Genomic DNA, 15,052 nt, shown 5'->3' with positions numbered 1-15,052 from the left:
TATATTTTTACCGTTATAAGAATAGTTTAGTCGAAAAAAAATTATTTAACTTGTAATAAGTATGTGTAAGTCAATCGAGAGTAAATATAAATTTTCATTCAATTTTTTTATTAATATCAGCATATTCGATGATTTTGACTAACAGATAAACTTATTTGTTAAATGAGAGTAAATTAGATTTAATTTATCAAATCGTAAAAATTTAGGTATAATTATATTAAATTTTAAGAGAGTATAATTATCCCTTATAAAAATAAACAAATACCATACATAATCCAAAATTTTTGGGTCTTAACCAAATTTGGTGATTGAATAATTGATAATAACCATCCAAAATTGAAAGGTGAATAAGACTTGAAATCTTTGGATGAAATGAAATTTCCAAGAAGAAAAAACCAAAGTACATTTCTAACTCTCACCACATCAGGAAATAATGACAGTCCTTTGGTTTCAAACACCACATCAAACAATCCACCTTCTTTTTACTATTTCTCCCCATCCCAATGCAATCAAATCACCCCTTGAAAATCAAGATTATCTCTAACCAAAACAAAAAAACACATCCCAACACCACAATTAATTAATAATTTCAGCTAATTAAGAGGGATTATTTAATTTAATTAAAACCAACAGACAAAAGGCTACATTAGTCAAACAAAATTCAAACTCAAACTCAATGCACCACATTAATGCCCTCGAGAATCACTCCCACCTCTCTCTTACTTTGTTCAAATTGAAAACAAAATCATCTCATCATCTTCACCAAACCAACCTGGTGGAGTACCCCTACCCACCCCACCACCCCAGATAGAGACACAGTCTTGCTGCAACTTCTGGTTGCTGAAGATTTGTGTATGTATCATATAAAAAGCTTGGATCTTTATGTGTTGCATTATTGAGTTTCTTTCGAAGTTGTGATTCGAAAAGAATGGGTTTTTGTTAAAGCTGTTGAGTTTCTTCATTGCATGCATTTTCAAGATTGGATTTTTGTTCAAGAAATAAAGCATGGACAGCTTGAGTGTTGATGGTCTTCTTAAGTTTTTGAGCTTCTTCACGTTCTGCATTTCTTTCAGTTCTTCACTGAATCCGGATGGGTTCTCACTGTTAGCTCTCAAAGCAGCAATTGTGAAAGATCCGACCCAAGCTCTGATTTCTTGGTCTGATTCAGATTTAACTCCCTGCAGATGGGCTGGGATTATCTGTGATCACACTCATCAGAGAGTCACCTCCATTTCACTCTCCAGCAAGAATCTCACCGGCTACATTCCATCAGAAATTGGTGCTCTCTCATTCCTTATGTTTCTTGATATTTCGCAGAATTCTTTCAGCGGGGCCTTGCCACACCATATCGCCACCCTTCAAAACCTCGTTCATCTTGATATATCTTCCAATAACTTCAATGGTTCACTCCCCGAAAGCCTGAGCAACTTAACCCATTTGAGAGGGACCCTAAATCTTTCATATAATGAATTTTCTGGTGAGATACCGCCGAGTTTTGGGCAGTTTCCGGTGATGGTTAGCCTTGACCTCCGGCACAATAACCTCACCGGTAAAATACCTCTGGTGGGGTCATTGTTAAACCAGGGTCCAACTGCATTTTCAGGGAATCCTTATCTCTGTGGGTTTCCATTAAACATTCCATGCACAGAGCCAGAAGCTCAAAATCCAAGATTCTTGAACAACCCTCAAAAGCCCGAAAAAGATGGCGTTTCCTCAAATGGGATTCTGGAGAACAGAAAGGTAAATGGGGGGGCAGTGACAGTTTCTGTGATTTCCGGGGTTTCTTTTGTGGTTGGGATAGTCTTTGTTTCAGTGTGGGTGATGAAGAAGAAATGGAGGATGGAGGGGAGTAAAACGGGAAAAGAAAATTTAAGCGCAGAAGTGATGGGGATGGGGAGTGGGGAAGATCAGCAAAAGGGTAAATTTGTTGTCATGGATGAAGGGTTTAGTTTGGAATTAGAGGATTTGTTGAGGGCATCAGCTTATGTTGTGGGGAAAAGTAGGAGTGGGATAGTGTACAAAGTGGTGGTTGGTGGTGGTGGAAAGAGGGTAGGATCAGGCTCAGTGAGCTGTGGTGGTCCAGTGGTGGTCGCTGTGAGGCGGCTTAGCGAGGGCGATGCCACGTTGAGGTTTAAGGAGTTTGAGGCTGAGGTGGAAGCCATTGGCAAGGTGAAACATCCTAACATTGTGAGGCTGAGGGCATACTACTATGCTACTGATGAGAAATTGCTGATTTCTGATTTCATCAGGAATGGAAGCTTGTACACTGCTTTGCATGGTAAAAATTTGCTTTTCTTGTATGCATTATTGGTTTTATGCAGATATATATGTTCTTTTCCTCTTAAATGGTCGCCATTGAGAATTCTTGGTCGTTGTAACGAAATGCAGCAGAATATGCCCAAGTCTTGGAATGATCAGAAATATAAAGCTGAAAAAAACATTGCCACCAGTCATTGTATCTTCCTTAGGACGATCACATTTACAATCAGCATGAACTAAGATTAGATTCTTGAGATTAGCTCCCTAGGATCAAAATGAGTTAGCACCGTTCTGTGTCGTTGTTTAGCAGTGAGTAGTGATGGTATTAACATCAGCTGAACAAACTTAGCATGTCTCTATCAACTCCGAAGAAAATAGAAACCTTTCTTGGAAACTTTCACATGGGTCGGACTTTGGAACTCCAGAGTCCTCTGCTTTTACAGCATTGAATACTTTTCATCTGGAAATATTTGTGAGGAAAAACTGAGTATGTTTTCTTCTGATATTGTGAATAGTCGACGACCATAACTTTGGCTTGCTGCTTCTGAATTATTGGACTCCACAAGCTAAGTGTTATACGATGGTCGTCCAAGAAAATATTGTGCTTATTAATGTGCTTCTCCGTATATAGATGGTTGCGTCCGTATTGACGAAACTGGTTGGCTAGTTTTGTAGAAAGAGGAAAAAAAGATGCCAATTCAATCATAGCAAATTTATAGATGAACATTGAGTTGAACTAGACAACACTTTCTTACATGCTCGCCCAAAAATACAATCTCAGCTTTGACATATGCGAGAGTATTGCATGAAGTATGCGAGTTCTTGGGCTTGTGTTATAGATTCTCTCAGGAAGGAAAGCCGAAAACGACAGAGAGAGAACTTGTGCATTTCTTACTTTAGTGTGTGCTCATTCCTCATGGAATACAAAACATACAGTTCTCTGTGGTTTCTTCATATAAATTGCTTTGATGTAATTAAGATTTGAAATTTTGTACAGCTTCATTTTATAGCTTGTCCTTGCATTCCTGTGTGTAAACACGTTATTCATAATTTATAAGAAATTCCCATGAACACCAACATATTTTGGTTTTGTTATTTGAGTGGTGCAGGAGGACCAGGAAACACCTTGCCTCCCCTATCATGGGCTGTGAGGCTGAGAATTGTTCGTGAAACTGCAAGAGCTCTTACACACATTCATGAGTGCAGCCCGAGAAGGTACATCCATGGAAACATAAAATCATCGAAAATCCTCCTTGACGACGAGCTAAAACCATTTATCTCTGGGTTTGGGCTATGCCGGCTTGCAACGGCCATCTCAAAATCTGCAAATGCAGCTTCTAGGAATAAGCAAAATCTGAAGAACCAAGAGATTCCGAAAACTTCAGTTTCATCATCCATTATGTATGTTGCACCAGAAGTTAGACCTCTAGGTGCCCGGCTCACTCAAAAATGTGATGTCTACTCTTTTGGGATCTTGATTTTGGAAATACTTACGGGTCGGGACCCAGATCTTGGCTCGGATCAGAATGATGGTGAGGGACTCGAGGGCCTCGTGAGGAAGGTGTTCCGAGAAGAAAGACCACTGTCTGAGATTATAGATCCCACTCTATTACATGAGGTTCATGCAAAGAAACAAGTCGTTGCGATGTTTCATATTGCACTAAATTGCACAGAACTAGATCCGGAGCTGAGGCCTAAGATGAGAACCGTTTCTGACAACCTTGATAGCGTCAGATTGCAGTGAAGAAGTATGCAACCTCAATATGTATCTCGTGTAAAGATGTCTTCTCATTGTAGGATCAAGCTTATGTCATAGGTGGTTTGAGATGGGCGTGCGCAAGTAGCTGCTGTAGTTCTGGCTGTCTCTTCCACTGAAAAATTTCTCAATTCTTGGAAACAGTTGCAGCCCTCTATTCTAAATTTGTGTTTCATCTCATATTTTACTCAACATATGCACGTCAGGCGTATAAAATCGTTTAGTCAGCATTTGTCTGCCTAAGAAAAGCAGTTATCGAGCATCTTACGTTATACCTAACTTGCTCGCGAACTAGCAATTTGCAAGGTCACCTTTTCAAGTTCAACTGCGACCAAGATCGTGAAGATCAGACGAAATTTACATGTGGCTTGTCTATGTTAAATGGAACAAAAGATGTAATAGGAATTGCCATAGGAGATTCAATTCGAAAGGCTGGACCTCAGAAACAGGTACTCAAATTGGTTCTAATGATGGATTTCGATAAATTGGGAAATGGAATAATATTTTTGTAGACCCATTGTATATACTTAAATGTCATTTGTGGTACAGGTGAGCTGTTGTATTGGTCAGTTGTTGTCAGGAAAATGTATTTTTGGTCCCACATAATAGGGTGTGTTGTATTTTTGGTTTCATAGGATATTTTTGGTCCCACATTTAGTCCTATAGTATATAAAGTTTTGGCACATTTAGTTTCATATGATATAAAGTTGTTTATATCCTATGGGACCAAATCTGTCAAATTTTTATTCTATGGGATTAAAAAATTGCTATAATATTTATCATATGAGACTAAGTGTGTTAAGCCTGTAAACTATAGGATCAAAACTGCAATACACCATATCGTATGAGATCAAAAGTACAATACACCCTATCATGCGGAGCTAAAAGTCCAATTTTCGCTGAGTGTTGTAATCTTATTTTAATGTTGTGTCATTAATTGTGATGATGATTTTGTTGTGTGGAAAAGGTTTGTCCCAAAAGTGTCAGAACGTAGTAATGTTCAATGTAAAATGATATCTCTGAATAGGTGCAGGACAAATTAAATCTCATGGCCCTACTACTCTCCTGTGATCCTCCTGTATTTGATACATATATATATATAGTTGATGTCTTAGGTATACTAAATCAAATATTTCCTTCTTAGTAACAGTCACTGTTCCAAAATTTAGATAAAGATATATACATATATTTAAAATATAAATATTAAAAATATTACTTTTTATATTTTATTTTCAGTTGTTTCAAGATTATATTCTGGACACATTTTATATTTTAAAATTCGCACCATCGGTCGAGTTTAAAAATTATTGGTTCAAATGCCAAATGAATAGTAGTGAAAGTAGTGGTGTTGTAATCATGTCATAATTAAAATAAATATAATATATTAAAAAATACAAAATACAAAAAGATTCCGATTTACAATTAGACTTAAACATATCCTAAATGTTTGATAGTCAAATAAATATGTTAAAGTTTTTAAGTAAATATAAGAATTGCGTAGATAACAAAAATAATGAATTATTTATTATTAAAATTGAGTTGTAACTAAATTTTATGATAAATAAATAGTTTGCATCCCATATTCTTAAAATAATATAATATTAATTATGAATTTAGATAAAAATATAGTTAGAGTATGAGCTTTAGGAGTCTTTTCACCTATTAATACATAAATTCAAGTCATTAATATAATTTGGATGCTTATAATAGTTATAAATATATTATCATACTGGGAATATTTTTCAATACCTTGATAGGCAATAATGGTCGTTGGAGACTCGAAGTGATAAAATTAAATTTTAAAATTTTATAATATTAAATTCAATTGCTTTTGAATATGTAGATTTAATATTTTCATAAGATTATTTTATAAATAGTATAATAAATGATATAATATTCCAAAAAATAATTATTTATGGATTTATTTTAATAAATTTTAATTTATTGATAAATTATGAATAAAAATAACAATATAATAAAGAAATTTAATTTAGTAAGTACCATTTGCAGAATAAATGGGTATTTCAAGATTCTTATCCTATATATTGATAAAGCTAAATAATGAGTATAAATATAATTATCCTAAATTGTAATAATAATAATAATAATTTTCCAAATCAATTTCCAAGGTAGAGTAATTGTTTTTACAACTCTCTCCACTTTTTTTTTCCCCAAACACGACTTTGTTTTGGGAAAGAAGTTAGAGACATGAAAGGGTTGAAGCAAATGTGGGGTCACGTGTACATGTTTCCCTCCACACAAACACCACCCGAAAGTGTGAATGGTGTCTTGCACCTTTCACAATCATTATTACCCTATTTTTTAGATTAGTCCCACATCAACATTTTCAAAATCTAATCCATTATTATTATTTTATTTTTTATTTTTTATTTTTTATTTTTTAATTTCCCCCTCCCTTAGGGGGACCATCTTCATTGCCCTAACCAAACTTTTTCCACACTTGATCACAAGAATTTGAAAGGAGGATGAAAGTTTTTACCTTATCAATAAATTTGATTTAATCGATGAAATTGAACTTCCATGATATAGTCATCAGTTAAAATTCCCTCCAGCATTTAACATGAATAACATCGTCAAGTATGATTTAGTCCTTATTATATGGGGATTATTACTAACTGTTTTCGGGATGGAAACAAACCAACCCACGCGATCTGGAGAACTCGGAGTAGGCACCATTGATGGCTATACACATGGCGTCATCTTAGGACTCCATCCATAAGCCGATTGGTTGAAACTATAAATACTGCCACTTCACTGTTCATTTAGTACGTTTTATATGTTAAAATACTATGAATTGTTGATCTTATTCCAAATACTACGATCAAAACTAATTTAAATTTTGAAATATCTTCATTGGGGACTCCACAGTGGACCAATCTTTGTATTATTAGTTGGTGTTTGGTTAGAAGGAAGTGATGGAGGTAAAGTAAAACTTGATGTATATGAAATTCTTCGTGAATCCAGTTATGTTTCCTTCCGAAATTAGGGGGAAAAGTGAAAGTATACGACCAAAAATAATTAAAAAAAGTATAGTTTTTATTTTTGTTTACTCTATTACCCCTATATATCTATATATATAATTTTCTCCAATTATTTTCTCCTTTTCGCTGATAATACTATACATAATTGTTAGAAAAAAGATAACAAAATCACTAAAAAAATTACTGTATTGAAGTCAACAATAAAAGTAAACAATCTTGTTAGTATTTTTTATTTTATTTAAACTAAATAGTCTAAAATAAATAAACAATACTCATTTTGATAAATGGTTTTATTAATAAAAAATATTTTTTTCCTTATTTGATAAATATTTTTATTAGTAATTTTTTTAAATTTTTGTTGTACTAAAATTATATTAGTATAATATTAATTTATTTATTTTCTAATACAAAATGAAAGGAATGATTATTTAGTAAAATTACAAAAATTAGTTTTTTCTTCTTAATCCGTTTTTCTCGTACAAAAAAAGGAAAAGTATTTGAGATTTACTCTAATTCCAATTGCACCAAACAACTTGAAGGAAAACTATAATTCTTTTTCTCCCCTCCCCCGTTCACTTCCTCTCCCCCTTCCACTTCTCTTTTACTCTCAGTTGAACCAAACAAATCCTTAGTTGGTCAACTAAAGCTCCACGATCGAGAGATCATGAGTTAAAATACAACCAATATATGAGTGTGTGTCGATTTATTTTAGGGTAAATTATATTGACATCTTCTGAGATTATGCCAAATACACAAACAATCATTATCTTTTGCAAAATTATAATTACACCCCCTGAGGGGTGTTAGTGCAATATTTTCTAAGTGATGTTTGTGTAAGCTTTGTTTCTAAAAGGGGGTACAGTTGTAATTACAACTGTAACCTAATGGGGTGTAGTTGTAATTTTACAAAAGGTAATGGATGTTCGTATATTTTCTCCTAACCTCAGAGGATATCAATGCAATTTACCTTTATTTTAATAGTAGTTGTTGGTTAAATTATAGATATTTAATATTATTAATTGGTACATTGATTACTCATGATTAAAATTTAGCGTTAATTACATTGCCCGGAGGTTTGGTGGTGTAATTATACATATACCTCTTGTGATTTGAAAAATTGCATCAGATATTCTTGACGTTTGTTTTTATTTAACAAATAGATCTCTTAATTAATCAAAATTTCCTAAATTTATTAATATTAGCAAAAAAATTAATGAAAATCAATATTTACCACTAATTGACTTATTACTAACTTATTGCATGTTAGAATTGGGGTTAAAGATGACTTTTTATTAAATGTTTTATTAATATCAATAATTTGATATATTTTAATTAACAGAGGAATCTATTTGTTAGACAAAAACGAACATCCAGAGCACTAAATGTAATTCTCAAGCTACATAGAGTTTAAAAATAATTGCATCAAATTTTAAAAAAGCGCGTGTAATTATTCCAAAAATTTATAATTTACTTGTAATAAGTTTACTAAAAAAAGAAGAGTTAATTGACCGAAAATACATGTATTTGACAAGGAAACAATTATTGTACAATTTTATTGATCATATCTGATTTAAATGGTATAGTTTGAAAAATTATAAGTTGGACATATCTAATTTAACGTTGTCTTACAGAAAGTTATAGAAATATAAAATTATATATATGTGATTAATGTTGAACAGCTAACATGCACACATATATTTTATATCCCACATGTAAAGATAATTGATAAAATTTTAAGTGCTTGATTAAAAAATATCCAATTTAAAATTCAAAATAAAAATTTAAAGGAATAATTAAGAAAAGAAAAGAATTTACATATATATATATATATATATATATATAAATTCACTTGGTATTTTTTTTTTGACTTCTTTCATTTTTTAGCATATCTTTCCTTTTAGAACGACGATCTTTCTTTTTTTAGGTTGCTTTTTTCCTCCATCATTGATTAAAAATTTTGTGAATTGTTCTTAAAAGGGGATTTATGAAATTATTGTTCGGCAAACCTCGATTAATTTTATCGTATTTTAAGAGTAAATTAATTTAAACCTCGTATTAGCAATAAAATTATGTTTCAAAATCTCTTCAATATATATATATATATATATGTATCCCCAACAATTAATTGCTCTATTATTTATTATTCGAGAATATGAGAAAAATGTTCCACGTCCGGATATTTAGTATAATTTTGCATAATACGTCAACATGTGAATCTCATTCCTAAAATCTATCAAAAACCCTAATCCCCTTTGAAGCTTCAAGTACAAGCAATATTGGCTGCCCTATCATTTTTTCACATGTTCTCAATCACTTTCTTGACAACACAAGTTGCTGACATAATATTCAAATTTTTTACTTAAATTATATTTGATTAAATTAAATTAATTATATAACAAGTATGATCTATTTATAATGTGATTAGTTATTAAATTATACACCAATCATAAAACAAATATATAATATTTATCGTATAATTAATTGAAATTTAATCATATTCAATTTAATTTAGAATTTTTAGACATATATAATACCATGTATATATATTTTAGAAAGATCAAATAGTATAAATACTCTGCGCGCACACACACACATTTATATGATCATGATCACGAAGAAATAAATATTTAGAGATTGTGGCTGGAAAAAAGTGAGGAATACATAATTAAAGTTTCAAAAAAAATAAACACTACAAAAAAAAGTGAAATTTGGGACGGATTTAGAAACCTTTTCTTTTTCCTCCCTTGAAACGATTTGGAATTGATGGAGTTAATTTGAAACGGATTTTTGAAACGATTCACCTTCTGTCCTTATAGACGGTATTATAAATATTTATGAACGATCAATGAAGGACGGCTCCATTGGCACAGTTACTGTAATACATTGTTGCTGACCATTCCTACTATTGAATTTATGTAAATTTTTTTTAATTGAAACGGATTAGATGACATTTGGAACAGTTATATGATTTATTTCAGGCTACTTTTGAAACGGCCTTTGTAATATTCATATTTGAATTTTGGAACTGTATTTATTTGTATTGACGATATATTTAGGAACGATCATTGAAATGATTTGTTTGTCATATCTTTGCAATAGTATTAGGTATGGTCAAATTTTTGTTTGGAATAGTCTTCTGTAATTGTTTTAGGAATGGTCAATCTTATTTAAAAATACGTATTTAAAACTTTTTTAGCAATGGTATTAGTAACGGTCGTTCTTATTTAGGAACATGTACTTAAAACTGTATTAGCAATGCTATTATGAACGTTCATCCTTATTTAGGAACATGCATTTAAAATGGTTTTAGCAATGGTATTAGGGTCGATTGATTTAATTTAGGGATACATATTTAGAATTGTTTTAGCAATGATATTAGGAACAGTCATTTGTTTAGATTTGTAACATTTTCTTTACAACTACTAAAATTGTGCCTAATTTTTTATTTTATAGTTATTGATATAGTTATGCAAATAATATTATTATTGAAAATATTAATTAGTCTAAGATTGTGACTATTGACATTATTACGTAAATAATAATATTATTAAAAATATTAATTAGTTTGAGAATGTGATTATTGACATTATTACTTAAACAACAATATTATTAAAGATATTAATTAGTCTAAGGTTGTGATTATTGGTATAGTTATGTAAATAATAATATTATTAAAAAATTTAATTAGCCTAAAATTGTGATTATTTGTATTATTATTTAAATAATATCATTATTGGAAATTTAATGAGTCTAAAATTATGATATTGATATTGTTATGTAAATAATATTATACGAAATTATTAGCCTCATTTTATGATTATTGACATTATTACATAATAATGTTATTATTTATAATATTTGTCTAATTTTGTGATTATTGATACTATTTTGTAATATCATTATTGTTCTTATTAGCCTCATTTTTATGATTATTGTAATTATTATGTTATTAATTTCCATTATGCTAAAATGGATACTAAATTCATTAATTTCCCAAACAATTACACAAATTAATGTCACAATAATTTACAAAAATTACAATAATTTCTAAAATAACACAATTACACAATAATTATCAACATTACACAACATTTTCAGAAATTATACAACTACATAATTATTACCAATAACTGCAGAAATTACACAATTATTCAATAATTACACGATAATTACCTAAATTACATAGTTATTACAATAATTATACAAAAATTATAGAATAATTGCCTAAATTACACAATTATCTATTGTACAAATTACAAAATTATCTATCCTTCCGTGCATTCAAATTATCCTTCATTTTTCTCTTTATATCGATCACGATATGAAATATATTGTCAAACACATTCTTTTCAATGTGCATAACATTAAGGTTGTGTCGTGTAAGTTGAGTTGACCAGTACTCGGGCTCTTAGAAGATGCTTTTCTTTATCCACTTATGCTCGGTACCGTACCCATCTGGGAGTGATAACAACACTTCAACCACAGGATTAAGCTCTTCAATCAAATCGCAAATATGTTCTCCTATCAATTTTGGCCGTGCAAGTTTCCTTCTGCTCGGTTCTTAGTAAATGCTTTCTTATTTCTACAATACGGATGGTTGGGGGAAGAACTTTTTGTGGCAGTCAAGCACGCTTTCCTATCATTCTACAGATATAATGCATGTGTACTTTACATACAAACTGGACACTTATAACACTAGTGGAACTCCATCCATACGCCATCCCATAAACGGGTAGGTCATTCACAGTCCACATCAACGCGACGCGCATCGTGAATGTCTCGTTCTTTGCACTGTCATGTGTTAGTACTCCCACATGTCACAAATTGTGCAACTGCTCGATCAACGGCTTCAGGTAAACATCAATGATACGTTTCGGATTGAAAGGATCGGGGATCACCATCATCAGGAACATATACTCAGTACTCATGCATATTCTCGGTGGAAGATTGTACGATGTAAGTATAATGGGCCAACATGAGTACGAAGAATCGTACTGCCCTTGTGGTGTGAATCCGTCCATGCACAAATCCACTCTAACATTATGAGGCTTTGTTGCAAAATCGGGATATGTTTGATCAAAATGCCTCCATGCCTCTGCATCAGACGGATGACACATGGATCCCTCTTCCGTCTGATGGTTGGCATGCCACATGATTTGCTCGATAGTCACTTTTGGAGTATACAACCTCTGCAGGCGAGGGGTAATCAACAGGTACCTAAGAATGGCGTAAGGGATCTTCTTGCGGTTAGGATTTTGCTCCCTGGTCGGTTTGTATCTAACTTCTCCATAAAACATGTAGCAATTCAAATTAATGCCATCCTTCCAGTATAACATGCAACCATTCTTATACGCATCAATGTTCTCAATAGGTAACCTCAAGTCTCTTATCAACTTCTTCGTACAATAGTAATCTATGGGGAGGGTGTGATCGCGGGGCAATATATGATCGAGCGATTGAGATATTTGATCATATATATGCTGAGGAATATGGCCTCAGCCTTGATATTCATAGATTCAGCAACAACCCGTAATTGAGATTGGGTGCACTACATCGTAAAATCGATCTTTGCCAGCCTAAACACATAATCATAAGTTCCCCCACCGTAATATGAATAGGGCCTACATCAGTAGGATACAACCTCGTATCATCATCAGACAATATCTTGGTTATAATTAGAAGACCAAAAAGCCAGCCTGATGATATAAAAAATCATCATCTGTGCCCAATCAATCTGTGCCGCGTGACCCCAGTGCGCACTGGTATCCTCCACCTCATGAGAAATGAGAGTTTTCTCCTCCTGCAAAGGGGCCGCGGTGACGGCCTCATTAGGCTCCTGCACTCTCTCCTCACCATGAGAAGTCCAATTATGTACTCCGGCATGAAATCTTTCATATATAACTCAAAATTTACCTCGTCCGGAGTTTTAAAAACTTCTTTTTTGTACTTCCGATAAGGATATTTAATTTTCTCACCGTCCATATATGCATGTTGAGAGTTGATCCATTCTATAAATGTAGCAACACCACCCTCAAATTTTGGAGTAGACCCGCTCTACTTGGCAGGTTCTTCTCATACATCTATCTTCTCAACTGTCTTAACACAATGAGTCCTACAGACACACACACACACACACATATATATATATATTATAAATATTAAATTTAATTGATAAAATTATAACAAATATAATCAATTGACAAATGAAGGGTTAAAGTTGTTATCTGATCAATATAACTTCAAATATCAATAAGAATTCGAGAGAGATTGATGAACAAGAGTATAAAAATATTAGTGGGATAGTGAGAGATAAAAAAAAATTCATGAGAGATTGAAGAAATAAAGAGAAAATAAGAAGAATGAAAGATGATAGTGATATTAAATGGAAAGAAAGGAACATATATATAGAAAAAATTGAAAAGAGACTTGGAACGGGTACTGAACACATATTTAACCGTTAAAAAATAGCCGTTAATTAAAATTTCCAATGGTCATTGGACCAGACTAAGGAAAGGTTTTTTTGTCTATTGAATTATAGCTGTTGTACTTTATTTAAAATAGTTTGAGTAATACAATATTAATAAAACAATAAAATCGTTCTACTTGTACCGATTTTTGGGGACAGTCATTGTAACACATTCTGTCTTAAGTAAAATTTATACTTAGGAATGATTTTTTGCATAATTTCTTAGGTGCGTACTCAAAACTATTCCAAATTGTACTTTTGGAATATATGTACTAACTGTTAATTTTTGGACATCAATTGTCTTACATATAGGAACGGTCAACGCAAGACCGTTCCTAACTCTAATAATATTTTCTAAGTAGAGTTCCAACCATTTACTGTTACTGTGTTGGAACGGTCGTAGGAGCCAATATTGTAACTGTTATTTTGGAACACATTTTTGCACGGTTTTGCTGTAAAAAAAAAAAACCCATAAAAAATGGGGATCATTACGTCATCTACCAAGTTTTGTTTTCTATTGTGTTCCAATACTCGTTCCATATTAGAAAGGTCTTCTAATCTGTGCCAAATCCCGTATTTTTTTGTAGTGAAAACTTTCACATGCTCGCATATCTTTTATTTATTTTCACAAAAAAGAAAAATGGCTCGATCTATGATATTTTGCATGCATCATAAATATGGCTATCGACATTATAACTTTAGCTTAACAAATAATATATCAAATTAAATTTTGGCGTCAACTTATATTATATTCGGAGAATAATCTTATTCCTGTAGATCAGTTTGTCCCAATATTATTCCAATTTTATGCTTATCAATAATATCTTGAATCTCGTAGATTCTTTAATCATCTACTCTACATCATATATATATATATATTCTGCAATTTCATCTTCTTTTATGTCTGTTCTCTTTGTTTCATTTCTCTTTTACCATATGTTTCAAAACTGCATGCAGATTTAATTTAACTCAAAATCATGCGTGGTACCAAATTAATGTTGCAATCAAAAACTCTTTTTTGTGCCTCTCAAATTAATTAAAAATCATCGAGCTCGACCATAATTTCAAATTTTCGAGTCTGTATTTAATTTTCTTCCCAACGTCCATCAAATTTGGTTCGTCTCATGTTCTTGATGTGAAACAATTCTAATAAGATTATTAGCGTATTTTAGTGGGATTTCAGTTATAATTTCTTTCTATTTTTTATTAATACGGTATATTAAACAATTGAAATTTTATAAAAAAATTTATGAGAAGTCTCATGTTCAAATTTCGAGCATGTGCATGTGCTGAGTGCGCGAGAATTTAAAAAAAAAAAAAATAGAAATTTTACTCTTTTAGGGGTGGGGATGGAGGGGTGAGGGTAATAAGTTGGTAAAATTGAAAAGATGCTGTAAGAAAAAGTGGGTGATATCATGTCTCATTTTGATGGCTGGTGTGGGGGACTGATGTGCACAGTGTCCGTGAATCTGATGCCTTAGTTACACAAATCTTACCAGCTAACTCTTGTATTTTTCCTTTTTTCTATTTTCAATTAATATAATAGTGTAATAAAATATAATATTATCA

The 15,052-nt window shown here is 32.0% G+C and overlaps 1 protein-coding gene across 1 annotated transcript; it reads left to right on the top strand.

Moving 5' to 3' along the window:
- The first annotated feature begins 670 nt into the window (after positions 1-670).
- LOC105159712 (Leucine-rich repeat protein kinase family protein) lies at positions 671-4,266 on the top strand. The gene is made up of 2 exons (XM_011076883.3): positions 671-2,278; positions 3,369-4,266. Exons 1-2 carry the CDS (start codon positions 1,006-1,008, stop codon positions 4,001-4,003), a joined length of 1,908 nt encoding a protein of 635 aa, XP_011075185.1. The 5' UTR covers positions 671-1,005; the 3' UTR covers positions 4,004-4,266.
- Positions 4,267-15,052: the final 10,786 nt, after the last annotated feature.

Source organism: Sesamum indicum, linkage group LG4, assembly GCF_026168435.1.
Source record: "Sesamum indicum cultivar Baizhima isolate 11 linkage group LG4, ASM2616843v1, whole genome shotgun sequence".
Lineage (NCBI taxonomy): Eukaryota > Viridiplantae > Streptophyta > Magnoliopsida > Lamiales > Pedaliaceae > Sesamum > Sesamum indicum.
The sequence above is the reverse complement of the archived record's forward strand: the minus strand, read 5'-3'. Positions and strand labels throughout refer to the sequence as shown.